This window comes from Phalangium opilio, unplaced genomic scaffold (assembly GCF_054372755.1).
Source record: "Phalangium opilio isolate 3A_F unplaced genomic scaffold, DU_Popi_V2 ptg000209l_1, whole genome shotgun sequence".
NCBI classification, from domain to species: Eukaryota; Metazoa; Arthropoda; class Arachnida; order Opiliones; family Phalangiidae; genus Phalangium; species Phalangium opilio.
This window is the reverse complement of record NW_028324217.1, coordinates 8,118,872-8,135,710: the sequence shown is the minus strand read 5'-3', so window position 1 is coordinate 8,135,710 and position 16,839 is coordinate 8,118,872. Positions and strand designations below refer to the sequence as shown.

At 38.9% G+C, this 16,839-nt stretch overlaps 1 protein-coding gene across 1 annotated transcript; it reads left to right on the top strand.

Moving 5' to 3' along the window:
• Nucleotides 1-484: 484 nt before the first annotated feature.
• On the top strand, nt 485-15,938 carry LOC149618845 ((E3-independent) E2 ubiquitin-conjugating enzyme UBE2O). The gene is made up of 13 exons (XM_089854387.1): nt 485-674; nt 840-1,064; nt 1,132-1,305; nt 2,304-2,462; nt 3,688-3,840; nt 3,909-4,254; nt 5,977-6,484; nt 7,270-7,504; nt 8,085-8,488; nt 9,331-9,935; nt 11,705-11,871; nt 11,962-12,428; nt 13,908-15,938. Exons 2-13 carry the CDS (start codon nt 843-845, stop codon nt 14,203-14,205), a joined length of 3,738 nt encoding a protein of 1,245 aa, XP_089710513.1. The 5' UTR covers nt 485-674; nt 840-842; the 3' UTR covers nt 14,206-15,938.
• The last annotated feature ends 901 nt before the right edge of the window (nt 15,939-16,839 follow it).

Below are 16,839 nucleotides of genomic sequence, written 5' to 3'. Positions count from 1 at the left end.
ATACTAGCGCCACCTGGCTACGAGCGCTGGAAACCCTCGCGGGAAAAATAAAAAATACAGGACATAAGAAAAAAACCGTCTGTTTTGCTTCTAGCAGACGACGCTAAGGAAAAAAATTGACGGTAGCGCGTGTTTTTTTCTTATGCCCAGTATTTTTTATTTTTCCCGCGAGGGTTTCCAGCGCTGGTAGCCAGGCGGCGCTAGTATCGACTTGTCTACTCTTTAGTATAGGGAGTTGCACATCCTGTAGAGCGTCGAATGTTTTTCACGCGCATCCTTCATCCATGCTAGGGCTTTCATGAAAAACCTCTTTATTGGGTCGTAGTCCTAGACTCCTAGCCTCGAATCGGAGAGGCTCATTTTGGTTTCCCAACTTGTTTTTGGCTTTGCTAGTTGTTTTTTAACATGGGGCTCGTGTGAAGCTGGCAGGCCTTCTTCCACCGGTAATCTAAGTTGGCCATGGCTTGGCAGACGCAGACAGTAGACTGCTTGACAAGTTGACAGTGGCAGAACAGAGTGCGGGTCCGGTTCACGGTTGCCTGTGGTTCAGAAACGGAATCAGCGTTTTTACTAGCCTTATTAAAATAGACATTAAATTTTTGTTTTTTAATTTGATCTTGGAGGGTTGGATGTTTAAAATAAATTACGTATTTTAAGGAAAAAGTCCCGTAAAGGTAACTAATATAGTCTTACAACTAAGCCTTGGTCAACTCAATTCAAAACACTGCATTACTTCCCGATAACCGCCTAGTGCGTTGGATATCTTGCAGTCAATTTTTGCCCGCCTGTTGTAATTGTAACTTATTTGATGAATTTTGAGCAAAACAAAATCATTATAGAACATGGCTTCCACTTGCAAATACTTTGAGGAGGATACAGTTTATCGTCTAAACAAGAAAGGGCATGTTGAATTTGGACTCATCTTAGAAAACTCCGAGTTTGTAAGTAGCGATGAAGAAGATGAAACTGATAAACTAGCTGATTGGGAAGATCGAATGAAGAGAGGCCATGTTCGAATCGCTTGGCATCCAAAGGGCCGTGAAGAAGTATTATCAGAAAAAAGGGTATATTATAGAAACCTTAATATTAGTATGATGAATTTGTAAGACGTTTACGCTTCTGTGGTTTTAGGTTAAACTTTTAGATCGTTCGTTAATGCCAGGCGATATTGTACGTAAACTTGTAAAGGGCAAAGACACTCAATTAGGATATTGTCGATCGACCGATGTTAGGGCTGCTATTCAAATCGTAGGAAGTAAATTAGTGATTACAGATGTAAAAAGTACCGATTTAACTCCTTTAGAAGTAAGTTACAATATATATAGATAGTTTTCACTAAAAGGGTTAGAAAAAATTACTCCCATTTTTCACAATTTTAACTGTCAAGTTTGTCAAGTTTTGATTCAAACATATTTCCTAGCTTTTCTCTCTTGACTGACAACCAGTGTTGTTCCTTAGATTCTTGGGAACGTACTTTCTCCAATAGTAAAACGTACTACCCCAATAGAGTTATATCTTTTACAGGGAGGGTGGCATTAAAACTCCGCCCATTCGCCATTTTGGCGGCAGAATTTAACATGAGCTCTATAGCCACCAGAAGGTGACTCCATCTGTTGGCTTCTTAATTTCATTGGCTGAAAAACCAATGACGTCTCACCCCCCCCCCCAGCAAATATTACTCTATGGGAGGCTTTTTGAAAACGTACTTTTCCCCCATTGGGGGTATTAAAATTTCCTTCCCCCCTCCACGAAAGGCTTTTGGCGCCATCTTGCGGGACAGTAATGTTAAAAAATGGAATTTGAAAATGTACTTTCAAACATCAAAATGTACTTTCAAACGTCAAAATGTACTTTTCGTACTGAAGACTTTAAAATGTACTAAAAAAGTACAATTGTACTACCAAGAACAACACTGAACACTCGGAGCAGTGTTGTTCCTTAGATTTTTGGGAACATACTTTCCCCAATAGTAAAACATACTACCCAATGGGAGGCTTTTTGAAAACGTACTTTCCCCCCCCCCTTAGGGGGCATTAAAATTTCCTTCCCCCCTCCACGAAAGGCTTTTGGCGCCATCTTGCGGGACAGTAATGTTAAAAAATGGAATTTGAAAATGTACTTTCAAACATCAAAATGAACTTTTCGTGCTGAAGACTTTAAAATGTACTAAAAAAGTACAATTGTACTACCAAGAACAACACTGCTGACAACACTCTGAGGACATTCACAATACCCTCTTTAGTGAAAACAATGTATAAGACTAAGTCCTAGCGTATTTCTTAAACTGTTTCGGTATTGTTTAGGATTATAGTTCAGACATAGCAGTATTTTTAGGAAGTTGGGTTGGTATTATAAAAGTAGTCAAATCTGAAGTTACAGTGAGAACGGTAGATGGATCTAGGTGTATACTATCAGACGATGATGCCTTAGACTTAGATGATGTCTTGGACAAGCGAGATAGGGTAAAATATGTCATATTAGAAAATTTGAAAGGAAGTTCAGGTAACATAACAGTATACCTTAAATGAACGGCCTTTTTCTAAATATAAAAGGAAAAATGATCTCTTATTACAATATGATAATTAGCATTTAATTAGTCTTAAAAACGAGGACTACTGCGCCGCCATTGATTTAGCGGCAGAACCTCTTAATTCCTTACCTCTTTGTGATAATTCATCCAATCCCTTAGGGGTTAGAGCAAGGGGTCCGACATTCTCAAAAAAGTGTATGGGATTTCGTGATTTCGAGAAAGATTTCATGATTTCGCCAAAGATTTCACAAAGAGTTCGTGATTTTGCCCAAAATTTCGGGATTTCTTCCTTGATTTGAAATTTTGCCAATGATTTTGCGATTTCACCAAAGATTTCGCGATTTCACCAAAGATTTCGCGATTTCACCAAAGATTTCGCGATTTCACCAAAGATTTCGCGATTTCACCAAAGATTTCGCGATTTCTTCATTGATTTCGCGATTTCTTCATTGATTTCGCGATTTCTTCATTGATTTCGCGATTTCTTCATTGATTTCGCGATTTCTTCATTGATTTCGCGATTTCTTCATTGATTTCGCGATTTCTTCATTGATTTCGCGATTTCTTCATTGATTTCGCGATTTCTTCATTGATTTCGCGATTTCTTCATTGATTTCGCGATTTCTTCATTGATTTCGCGATTTCTTCATTGATTTCGCGATTTCACCAAAGATTTCGCGATTTCTTCATTGATTTCGCGATTTCACCAAAGATTTCGCGATTTCTTCATTGATTTCGCGATTTCACCAAAGATTTCGCGATTTCTTCATTGATTTCGCGATTTCACCAAAGATTTCGCGATTTCTTCATTGATTTCGCGATTTTAACAAAGATTTCGTAGTTACTTCTTGATTTCACGATTTTGCCAAAGATTTCGAAAATTCATCTTTGATTTCGTAATTTCGTGATTTCTTCAAAGATTTCGTGATTTTGTCTGAAAGATTTTGCGAGAAGCGTACGGGATTTCGTGTAAATGTTGGACCCCTCGGGTTAGAGGTTCTGTTTAGCAGACCCCAATAAAACAATGGCGGGGCAGTAGTCCTTGATTCCTTTTATATTTAGAAAAAGCAGCCATTCTTTTAAAGTATAATGTTACATTACCTGAACTTTACCTTAAACTCCTATTTTTGAGAATGGGTTTTTCTATTTCGAAACAGTTATCAGAGTTCCGAAAGTACAATTTCTATCCTGGTCAGCGTTTATGGGGTCCCGTGCATTGTTTTGAGAAAGTTACGTGGCTAAACAAGTCAAAAGAAATCGCGACTCTTCTAACAAAACCGTCGCGTAGCCTATGGGTAACTGTTGAAGACGTAAGTTCACGATCACGTTTACAAAATTAGTGATCTAGAAAGCGTGAAAGCAAGCGGCTTATTCGCAGGTTAAAGTAGTGTCGTTAGAAGTTCAGTGGTTATGCCGAGCTTATTGCGAAGATTCTAGCGTAACGTTGGATGTGGAACAACCAAAATACATAGTGCAAGGAGATGATCTGAAAAAAATCAAAATGATGCACATTTTTGAGCCCTGCGCTCTACAAACGGGTGATAGAAACTATTACGTCATCAAGGATAAGGATCAAATCTTGTCCCTGGATGAGTGGAAGAAAGTAATGTCCTCAAAAGTCGGTGGCCTACTTCCCGAAGCTGCTGAAGATGAAGCCGTCAGTTGTGTGGATAGTGCAAAGTCAGTTGAAACAACCGAGTCTAACTCGGATATAAGTAATTGCGCACAAATTACTATAAATCATGATAAGGTAAATTTTGTTATTCTTTTAACACCCACAAAAAGCTAAAACAAAGTTATGGAGATAAGAGGCGTCGCTCGCGTGTAATAAGAAATTCCATCAAAATGATATAAAGAATGGGTAGATTTTACTGATGGCTAATATTTTTGAAGCACCCTAGGAGCGAAGGCACTCGGCGTTGCCCGTCAGCCCGTCGCGACATTTTTTATTGCTTTTCACGCGGAAATTATTCCATAAAGAAGGGGTTTTAAGTTTTTGGCCGCCATTTAAAAAGATCGCAACAATCGATCCCAAAAGACCATTCAGCCCGTCTATAGGTTAAAGGAAACCAGTGTAATAAATATTTGCGAAATCGGTTGAAACGCGCGGACTTTGTTGCATAGAGAAGAATTTTTACATTTCTGGACGCCATTTATTAAGATGGCGGCGGATTGGGAAAATCTTTCTTAGTACGCGCCTACTACTTATGAGTAACGTCCCTGCAAATTTTCAGCCTTCTAGGGCAAGCGGTTTGGGCTGGGCATTGATTATCAGTCAGGACTTCGATTTATATACGTTTAAACAAAAATTTTGATAGTTTTTTGCATTGGCGCTATGCGGCAGCACTTAACAATCGTTTACCGAAGGTAGGGGCGTGCGCGAGGTATGCTGGGAGAGTTACGGTGCCGCAGGTTGCCCAGTCATCCTTTCCAATTCATCTTACCTTATTTATCCTTGTTATAAGCATAAGCAGACCGCATCATTTAGCAACTTCAGTCACCATAATGAATTTTATTTCTTTAGTTAGTTATCAGGGTTCATACAAACCTGGAAAACAGGGAAAACCTGGAATAATCAGGGAAATAAATAGTTGACAAAAACCTCAGGGAAATTCATAATTTTTAATACAATTCAGGGAAATTTGCGTCAAACAGGGGCCGAGTAATTAAGCAAAATGTTCATGAATATTCCCTCCATAGGATTAACATTACACTATACTTTGGAGGCCCATAACTCTGGTTATATTAGAGATACGGGGATGTCCTTTGAGTATGTTATAGTCCTATTTGTCCCCCATCCAACCATACTAAAAACATACGGCTACGACAAACAGGGGCCGAGTAATTATGCATAATGTCCGTAAAAAAACCCTCCATAGGATTAACATTACACTATACTTTGGAGGCTCGTAACTCTGGTTATATTAGAGATACGGGGATGTACTTTGACTATGTTATAGTCCCAATTATCCCCCATCCAACCATACTAAAAACATACGGCTACGATAAACAGGGGCCGAGTAATTAAGCAAAATGTCCGTAAACAAACCCTCCATAGGATTAACATTACACTATACTTTGGAGGCTCGTAACTCTGGTTATATTAGAGATACGGCGATGTCCTTTGATTATGTAATAGTCCAATTTGCCCCCCCCCTCCTTCGTTAACATTTGATCCATAGGATACTCCATATACGGGAAAAACCTGGAAAACTCAGGGAAATTTGTTTTTCCAAAAGTTGTATGAACCCTGCCCTGGTTATCTTAAAATCATGCCTTATAGTATACAAATTTGTTTTAGCTTAAACTTCCATAAACTTTAGAATTAGAACAAGGTTAAATAATGGTTTTCTTTCTTTCTATTTTAGGATAGGTTAGTATCTCCATTTTCGCTTTCTCGTTTCCTTCAAACGACACAGTCACTTCAATAATGCTAAACTTTAATAAAACCAATAGTGAGTCTGACTTCGAAGACATTGACGACGAAGATGACAATTCCTCAGTCTCGGGTTCAGTCACGAGTCATTCCACAGCTTCATCGGTAGAACAGGGTCGAGCCGGAAGTCGTAAAAGCCGTAAAGGAAATAGATCTGGTCCGTGGTTAGCCACAAAAATGTTGAAAAAGAAGAAACTCAGGCGTGCAAGGAAAAAATACACTCCTAGCGTCGTTCTACCAATTACACCCGGGGAACGAGTTGTTACCGAGACTCTAGTCACAGAAACAAAGGCCGCCGTAGTATGGCAGGATGGTAGCGTCGAAGAAGAGATAAATTCAGCCGAGCTTTATCCTATTCATCATTTAGACGGTCACGAGTTTTTCCCTGGAGATTTTGTCCTTGAAAATAAGGATCAACCAAAAGCCCACGAATACGGCGTTGTTAGAAAAGTAGATCATACTGGACGTACAGCCTATGTTACGTGGCTGAAAACGTACATTGCCGGAAGTGATCCAATGTTAGTATCCCCTTTTTCATATTCAACAGGGTTCATACAAACCTGGAAAACAGGGAAAAATCAGGGAAATATAATAGTTGACAAAACACCTCAGGGAAATTTAGAATTTTTAGTAAAATTCAGGGAAATTTGAGTCAAACAGGGGCCGAGTAATTGAGCAAAATGTTCATGAATATTCCCTCCTTAGGATTAACATTACACTAAATTTTGGAGGCTCGTAACTCTGGTTCTACTAGAGATACGGGGATGTCCTTTGAGTATGTTATAGTCCAATTTATCCCCCATCCAACCATACTAAAAACATACGGCTACGACAAACAGGGGCCGAGTAATTAAGCAAAATGTCCGTAAACAAACCCTCCATAGGATTAACATTACACTAAATTTTGGAGGGTCATAACTCTGGTTATATTAGAGATACGGGGATGTCCTTTGAGTATGTTATAGTCCAATTTATCCCCCATCCAACCATACTAAAAACATACGGCTACGACAAACAGGGGCCGAGTAATTAAGCAAAATGTCCGTAAACAAACCTTCCATAGGATTAACATTACACTAAATTTTGGAGGCTCGTAACTCTGGTTATATTAGAGATATGGGGATGTCCTTTGAGTATGTTATAGTCCCATTTGCTCCCCCCCTCTTTCGTTAACATTTGATCCATAAGATACTCCATATAAGAGAAAAGCCTGGAAATCTCAGGGAAATTTGTTTTCCAAAAGTTGTATGAACCCTGCAGTTTCAACTGAGCTTTGTATAAATTAATTTCAGTTTTATTATAGACCTCTAGTCATTGACGAACAGGAAGTTAGTGTCTATGATATCAAAGATCATCCAGATTTTCGTTATCGGCCTGGTTCTTGCGTCATACGGGTGGCCAATTTTGAGGATAATAATCCTGAGAATACTGCTGGCCAGGTTTTGGATATTCATCCATCAGGGAAAGTTGAAGTCTTTTGGGTCAGTGGAAGAAAGTCTTTTTGTTATCCTCAAGAACTGTACAGGATTGGAGAATATGTAAGTGCTGCTTTTTACTTTTGCGCTCTTTAGAGCTAGCGAAAGTATTGTTCCGACCCTTGCTGGCAGGCTGGGCGCCTTTTATATCCCCGTTTCCCCCTTTTTTCGCGTACACGGTCGGATATTTGCAAAGAACCACTCTTAGGTGGCTCTGCAACATCAACATAATTTTTTTATCTAAGAAAATATTTTGCGCTTTGGATCCCCACTTTTCTCCTCAGATTATTGACTAAGCAAGCTGAGCCACGGAGGTATGTTGACAAGCTACAGTTATTTGGTAAAGCCTATCTCGTGAAGAGATAATCGTCGCCTGGGAACGGCCGCGATTCACTTATTTAATTGAACTGTAAACCAAATTCTGACTAGATTGGTTTTATTCATAATCGGAATGCTATTTTATAAACAATGGAAAAAAACCAAAAATTAAAAATTTGTTGGGGTCATATTATAATGATAACAGTAATACTAATTCTAGTCTAGTACTAGAGGCCGCGCAAAAGTGTAATATGGCCGGTGCCATCTTGTTTTCTTTTGTTTGTGTTTTAAGTCGGATTTGTGTGTTCAAAATGGTTCTCTGTAGGATTCGGATGACCTTTGGGGTGAGGATGACTCGGCTGGTGAAGAGGATAGTTGGGAAACGGAATCGGAAGCTTCGGTTGTAAGTTCCGAGGATGGTAGCGGAGGAGAGGAAGTGGAGAAAAAGTCTAAGGTTAAAGAAGATGCCGAGAAAGTTCCTAATAAAAAAGAGAATGAAGTTAACAAAGGTTCAACTATGCAAAGCGGATCAGTCATACCTAAATTGCCTTCAGCTAGTGGAGATGCAAATTCAAATGAGTCGCCTACGCCTTTAAAACAAAATCTCTTAACCAAAATTGAGAAATTACGCGCTGGTATGGCACAGATTGACGAAATATTCGTTCAGGATCCCACAATTCAAAATACAGCCTTGATGAGGAAGCTTCTTGAGATTTACAAGCAGTGCAGGTATGAATATGATCAGAAGTATATAATACTTCTCTTCGAGAGAAGTGTAACACCACAAAGCTGCGTAATTGTAACATAATTCTTCCCAACATCATTCCCAACATTTGGAGCAAGATTAGTTAACCCAATCAGATAGGCGATAAATAGTTCCCTCATCGTTACTCTATTATCGCTTAACTATTTTCCCAAGGCGCATGCGCTTGTGGATTTTTGTCCCATGTCACAGGGTTCATACAAACCTGGAAAACCGGGAAAACCTGGAAAAATCAGGGAAATAAGTAGTTGGCAAAAACCTCAGGGAAATTTCGAATTTTTAGTAAAATTCAGGGAAATCAGGGAAATTTGAGTCAAGCAGGGGCCGAGTAATTGAGCAAAATGTTCGTGAACATTCCCTCCATAGGATTAACATTACACTATACTTTGGAGGCTCGTAACTCTGGTTATATTAGAGATACGGGGATGTCCTTTGAGTATGTTATAGTCCAATTTATCCCCCATCCAACCATACTAAAAACGTAGGGCAACGACAAACAGGGGCCGAGTAATTAAGCAAAATGTCCGTAAACAAACCCTCCATAGGATTAACATTACACTATACTTTGGAGGCTCTTAACTCTGGTTATATTAGAGATACGGGGATGTCCTTTGACTATGTTATAGTCCCATTTGTCCCCCCCCCTCTTTCGATAACATTTGATCCATATAAGGGAAAAACCTGGAAATCTCAGGGAAATTTGTTTTCCAAAAGTTGTATGAACCCTGATGTCATGATTATTCAATTACTCGCTAACCTCTAGCTTATTCCTTTGAGTTCCACTACATGTATATTATTCTTGATGCAGGTTATTGGATCAACTTTTAGGAACTGGTTACTTCCACGAAAAACACTTACAAGCCTTGGTGGAGCAACTTCGGCAAAAGGGGCGTATTAACAGCGCCCAACATATGGCGGATCAAATCTCCAGGCTTTTTTCAAGTGTTAGGCTTAACACTGGGAATAAAACCGAGGACACTTTGAAGGAGATATCAGACGCTTGTAAGATAATTGAAAATGGATCCATCGCCGCTGATTCCGATAATAACAAGCTGGAAGAAGCTATTGATCTTAAAGAACAAGGGAAATCTAGTGGTGGCGCATCATCCAAATCTCACGGGGAATCTAACAATCCTTGCCGTCAACTCTTCCATCTGTTGAAAAGCCGCTTGCTCCCCGCCCATCAAGATTTACAAAATCTTTTTGGAATGTCCGCCGCTTCTGCAAGTAGCGCCATGAAAGACGCTTCGAACGATGACTCTCCTAAACACATTCCCAAAGCACCTATACCTGAAGGGGCAACAGCCTTGGTTAAAGCTGATGAAACGTTAAATGGCCCCTCTTTGAATGATGTTAGGGATATGGTTTTGAGTAAAGAGGACGAAATTGAGATTATGAGTACAGCTGGACAAGGTAAGCTAAGCTATGTCATAGAGATTATGAAAACAACCAATAGTTTTGCGAGGGAATAGAGCAGGGTTCGTACGGAACCTGGATAACCTGGATAAGTCAGGGATATGGAAAATAGGGGAAAAAGTCAGGGATTTAAAATATTTTCCTAAAAAGTCAGGGATATGTCAGGGATTTCGTTTGGTATATCAAACCATGCTTCAACCTATGCTAAATATGAGCCAGGTGTGAAAAGTGGGCTCTGGGCTGGGACCTTAAAATGTTCAGGGATATTGCGAAAATTTGGTCAGGGATAACCTGGAAAAGTCAGGGATTTTCAATGTAAAAATTTCGTATGAACCTTGTAGAGCTATCTCAGTTGTGACTTCAGTGCCCAGGTAAAACATCATGGGATTAGCTTTGGCAGTGGGGTGGCCATGTTTGGTACCGCTTTGATTCTATGGACAAAAAGCGTATGTGACGTCACACTTAAGGTTTCTGAGATAGCTCTATGCTGCAGTAATTTTCTTGATCGGGTTCAGGCCCTGACCTGATAAAGTTGACAATGCTGTTGACAGTGGTGTGCAAGTACTCGTTAATTTCGAGTTTTGAGCTGTGTACTCGACTCGATACTCAATAGCAACATATTGAAATACTCGAGAAAGGTTCAAGTAGCTTTTTAACTTCTTAAATACTCGATTAATGCTCGAATCCATGGCTTATAAGCAGAAATATATTACTTTAGACGAAGTTCACTTCTCCCTACCTCGCTCCGGCCATCATCTATGAAGTATTTTTACAGGCTAGAAACGGTACCGTTCCTCCCGAACAGCGAGGCCGAGAGGTGAAAATAAAAACACTAGCGTCGCGTAGTAAGAAAAATGTGCTTTTCATACAATCGTATCATGGTTGTATCTTATGCAGCGGCTTCTCACTTGCGCGAAATACAGTTGAATCCCGCCGTTTCTAGGAAACGTCAGATTATCTTGGCAGTGACCATTTATCACAGTTCTCTCTCGAGAGGAAAAAATTTTTCTCTTCGCGACTAGCGCGCGTCGGGAGGGGGAAAAAATTCACTCCTCTTCACTCTCGCAAAGTTTTTTTTTTCGGGTTTTTTCTTCATAGATGATGTCCACGGTACTAACCATTATTGAAGTGAACTTCGTGTAAAGTCATATATTTCTGCCCTGACCTGATAAATAAAGTTGACAATGCTGTTGACAGTGGTGTGCAAGTACTGGTTAATTTCGAGTTTCGAGCTGAGTACTCGATTCGATACTCAATAGCAACACATTGAAATACTCGAGAAAGGTTCAAGTAGCTTTTTAACTTCTTAAATACTCGATTAATACTCGAATCCAAGGCTTATAACTTTAGCTCATGAGCATTTATTTTGAAATTAACCTCTTCAATGTGTAATTGTTCACTAATAATCTTTTAAACTGAACATCTTCGATTAATACTCGACAAATATGTGGGACTCGATAAATACTCAATTTTATCTAATCTAAATACTTGATACTCGAAAGAATTTTTGATACTCGGCTCGATACTTGATATGAAATTTTTTTTATTTATTTATTTTTTTTTGATACTTCGACTCGGTTCGAAACCGAAAAAAAACGGGACTCGCACACCACTAAAATGGGGGGGGGGGGCAATTCCCTGATAATTCGGATTATTAGAGAATTGACCCCAGAGTCTGACAGCAATTTTTCCAGTGTGCACGTGCTCGTACATTTATCTTCAAAATTTTGAACACCTGAATTTTTTAATTCGTTTTTCGTCAATAGGAATATTTTCCATGCTCGAGTCTGTACCGGACACTCATAAATTTAAACTCAGCATATTTCAACCAGTTGACCCCAGAGCTTTCTTTAAAACCGTTCGAAAAGAGATGCAGCTACTTCGAACCTCACTACCAGAGGGGATTGTTGTCAAAGGTTTTGAAGACAGAATGGTAATTCATTGAAAGAAAACTAAAACACTAAACCATTAAACCATTAAATCACCTGTAATGGTATCTCTTTGGACTTTTTTTTTTTGTTAGGACTTGTTCTCAATTTTGATTAAAGGCTCAAAACGCACCCCTTACGAAGACGGCATATTTCTCTTTGATTTTCAATTACCAAATGTTTACCCTAAATCTCCGCCATTGTGCCATTACATTTCCTATTGCTCGGATCGACTTAATCCGAATCTCTACGAAGGTGGGAAAGTGTGCGTCTCGCTTTTAGGAACTTGGGGTGGCAAGGGGACTGAAATTTGGAACCCGCAAACCTCAAACTTGTTGCAAGTTATCGTGTCGATTCAAGGACTTATACTCGTCTCGGAACCCTATTATAACGAAGCGGGTTACGAGAGGCAGCGAGGGACTCAACAAGGTCGCGAAAATAGTCGAATGTACAATGAAATGGTTCTTCTCAAATTGGTGCAATCCATGAGCAAGATGGTTGTCAATCCGCCTGATATTTTCAAGGAAGAGATTACGCAACATTTCAAAAACCAAGCTCATCGGTAAGTACCTTTCTTAGAGGTGGGCGAGTACCACTTTTTGGGTAGCGAACTGGTTACCGAGTACTAAACATTTTCCTTATCAATTACCGAATCGGATAGTTTATTTTACAAATGTTACAAATTGAATACTGAATAGTCTAGAGTACTCGTGTACGTAGAAAGTGGTACGCCAAGGCCTAGGTGGAATATTTCCATTTCCCATAATAATAGTTGGCTTAGCTCATAATGTAACAGGGTTCATACAAACCTGGAAAATCGGGAAAACCTGGAAAAATCAGGGAAATAAATAGTTGACAAACACCTCAGGGAAATTCATAATTTTTAGTAAAATTCAGGGAAATCAGGGAAATTTGCGTCAAACAGGGGCCGAGTAATTAAGCAAAATGTTCGTGAACATACCCTCCATAGGATTAACATTACACTATACTTTGGAGGCTCATAACTCTGGTTCTACTAGAGATACGGGGGTGTCCTTTGAGGATGTTATAGTCCAATTTGTCCCCCATCCAACCATACTAAAAACTTGGGGTTAGGTCAAACAGGGGCCGAGTAATTAAGCAAAATGTTCGTGAACATACCCTCCATAGGATTAACATTACACTATACTTTGGAGGCTTATAACTCTGGTTATATTAGAGATACGGGGGATGTCCTTTGAGTATGTTATAGTCCAATTTGTCCCCCATCCAACCATACTAAAAACTTAGGGCTACGACAAACAGGGGCCGAGAAATTAAGCAAAATGTTCGTGAACATACCCTCCATAGGATTAACATTACACTTTACTTTTGAGGCTTATAACTCTGGTTATACTAGAGATACGGGGGTGTCCTTTGAGTATGTTATAGTCCTATTTGTCCCCCATCCAACCATACTAAAAACTTAGGGCTACGACAAACAGGTTCCGAGAAATTAAGCAAAATGTTCGTGAACATTCCCTCCATAGGATTAACATTACACTATATTTTGGAGGCTTATAACTGGTTCTACTAGAGATACGGGGATGTCCTTTGAGTATGTTATATTTAGTCCAATTTGTCCCCCATCCAACCATATTAAAAACTTAGCGCTACGACAAACAGGGGCCGAGTAATTAAGCAAAACGTAAACAAACAACCCCCTCCATAGGAATAGCATTACACTCAACTTTGGAGGGTCGTAACTCTGGAAAATTCAGGGAAGTATGTGTGGAAAAACCTGGAAATCTCAGGGAAATTTTTTTTTTTTCCAAAAGTGGTATGAACCATGTGTAACAATTCATAGTGAAAAAGTGGTGGTGCTCAAGTGTAGTTTGTTCAGCATTATTAAACCACTACGTGTCGTTATTTAAAATTTTACCACTGCTTTTTATCATTCACCACGAGTAATTTCAGTGGGTAAAATATTTATGCTTATGGTAGTTGTAGATATGAGACTGTAATATATTGTATACGCAATCAATGTCTAAACGAACCTTCTCCATCCAACATTCTCATTTAGAATGGTGAAAAGATTGGAGAAATGGTTGGATATTTCCGAGGCTTGGAACTCGAACCATCCGATGACTCCAACATCGCCAACTGTCTTTCGAGAAATTCACCGTAAAGAACTGTCTCAGTTCGATACCGCCGCATCAGATGACCCCATGTCGATCTTACCCGAATATCCCCTTTTACCCGCTAGTAAAGGTTTCTGTCTAACTTTACGCAAATCATTGACGGCTTTCAAAGACCTGTTAGCTTCGTTAAACATTGACATTGAGCAGAACGCGGCGAAAATTTCCCAATCTAAGGCTTAACGTAGTACGGTAGTTAACTTGACCCTTCTTAAAAACAATTTGCCAAAAATATACCTTTAAAATTGCCGCCACTATTTTTAAGAATACTATAAAATAATTAATCCATTCTGATATAGATAGCTTACTTTTAGTTTAATTAATTATTACGTCATACCACTTAAATAGATTTTTTAAACGCATCAAGTATGAAAATTACGCTTTGAAAGAACCGAATACATTTGAAAAGTTGCAGTAAGTCACTGTACCATTGAAAAATCATAAGTTTTGGTTTTTTTCATCTAGATCTTGATAAAGTGTGCAGTCGAGTTTCCTTATTAAGATAAAACTACTACTAAAAGATACTACGGAATAGAATTTTTCTTTTTAATAGTTTAAAACATGGATGAAGGATGCGCGTGAGGAAATTTGTTTTCACTCTACAGGATAGGCAACTCCCTATCTCGAACGACAGAATATTCTGTATACTCTCTGTTACAACGTCGGTTGTCAGCACGCGCAAAGCTAGATCTCTATGTAACGTAGCTTTGTACGTGCTGTCAAGAGACAAAAAACTTCAGGATCTTCAGGATTTAAAATATCCGCGAGTTTTTTAGCTCGAGTGCACGGACCTCTAGGCCTTAGTTTCAAATACGTGTGAAATTGCATACAGTCTACTACACGCATTTGAAACTAAGGTCTAGAGGTCCGTGCACTCGAGCTAAAAAACTCGTGGATATTTTAAATCCTGAAGATCCTGAAGTTTTTTGTCTCTTGACAGCACGTACAAAGCTACGTTACATAGAGACCTAGGTTTGCGCGTGCTGACAACCGACGTTGTAACAGAGTATATACAGAATAAGCTGTCGTTCGAGATAGGGAGTTGCCTATCCTATAGCGTGAAAACAAATTTCCTCACGCGCATCCTTCATCCATGGTTTAAAATAATGAACATATCAATTGGCACCATGTTTAATTCTAATATTCTATCTACAATATTAAAGGAGATACAAACAATTAGGTTTCCGTAAAGCCCCTTACGTGTTAGGCTTCTCCGTGTAGCACCTGTGAGACTAGGGGAGTATTCCTGTTGGACGAATCAGTCAGATGGTACTAATCGTCCAATTGGAGTATTCCCCAGTGCTTCTTGGAGAAGCCTGGCTCTTAAGGACCATTACAGAAACTCAATTGCTTGTTAATAGAAACATGGTTCCATTTGATAAACCATTTTTTTAGCAAAACTATTAAATACATTTAAATTTGGTAGTTTTCTAGGTGTCATGATGCGTTTAATAATCCTTTTAAAACTCTAAAATAAGACTGCTTAAGTATTCGGAAAAGTTTATTGTTGCAAATTTGTTTTTAAAGTTGCACTTCTCAAACGTTTCGAAGATTATCGAATGCAAAATGTGTCAAAAAAATAAAAATCTACAATCTCCATATTCCGCTATATTAAGGCCACTCTTTAGCTTTAATCAATGTTCGAGCCTATTGTCTCAAATATCTTTTGCGCCGGTGCAATGTACATAACGTATGAGAGATTATTTAATTACAAAAAAAAACGTTTGAGTGAAATCTTCTAGAATGCAAGATAATTTTTTTAACTTAAGATATAAAAAAAGGGTATATTCAATATTAGCGATATTAGTACACATTGTTTTAAGAGTTACTAAACAAAATTGAAAATAGTTTTGTTTTACTTTTGTTATTTTGTTGATGGACAGAAAAATTAAAATTACCTACGATTTGTTTGCTAATTGTTGTTTGAATTTAATTTTCGCGAGAATGCAAAAACCTATATTTTTTTATAATCTAATCAGACGGTCCAGTGCGAATAAAGCTTTTCGGGGGCGGGGGGGGGCTAGCACAAAATTCGGATTTGAGGTTGGCAGGGCCCCATGACAGTACTGCGTCGTTTCCATACAGGAAGCACCGCAAGCGGCAGTTTGAGTCGATTAGCCTTCCACCCTGTATCGAACATTACGTGAGCTCCGTCTGGCTTTGCCCCTTGGCACGAGGGAACTAGCCTAATATGGCTGCCTCTCCCCTGTACGTTTGTTTCTCTGTAAGTCTATTGCCTGACGAATTTAAGGAAGTTGTGGTAATAAGTAAGTAATGCATTGACACAGACAAGCTCAATGAGAAGAAGTGTTTTGTGTTTATACGAAACAAGGTTTAGTGTGAAAGATTTAATGATAACACATTTATTAGAATCCGTGTAAGACAAATTCGTCGATCACTCTTATATATATATATATACTAGCTGTTACCCGCGGCGTCGCTCGCGTGTAATAAGAACTTCCATCAAAATGATACACGGAATGGGTAGATTTTACTAACGACTAATAATTTTGTAGCACCCTAGGAGCTAAGGCACTCGGCGTTGCCCGTCAGCCCGTCGGGACATTTTTTATTTCTTTCCACGCGGACATTATTCCATAAAGAAGGGTTTTTAAGTTTGTGGACGCCATTTAAAAATATGGAAACAAATCGAACCCAAAAGACCTTTCAGCCCGTCTATAGGTTAAAGGAAACCCGTGTACTAAATATTTGTGAAATCGCTTCAAACGCGCGGACTTTGTTGCATAGAGAAGTTTTTTACATTTCTGGTCGCCATTTCTAAGCTTTGAATTAATGATTCATTTTTAAAGTTTAATT

Excerpts from the sequence above, each read along its gene's own strand:
- LOC149618845 (XM_089854387.1), top strand. The coding sequence starts at position 843 with ATGGCTTCCACTTGCAAATACTTTGAGGAGGATACAGTTTATCGTCTA. Across the intron at positions 1,306-2,303 it reads CCGATTTAACTCCTTTAGAA|GATTATAGTTCAGACATAGC; the intron begins GTAAGTTACAAT and ends GGTATTGTTTAG. Across the intron at positions 7,505-8,084 it reads TGTACAGGATTGGAGAATAT|GATTCGGATGACCTTTGGGG; the intron begins GTAAGTGCTGCT and ends GGTTCTCTGTAG.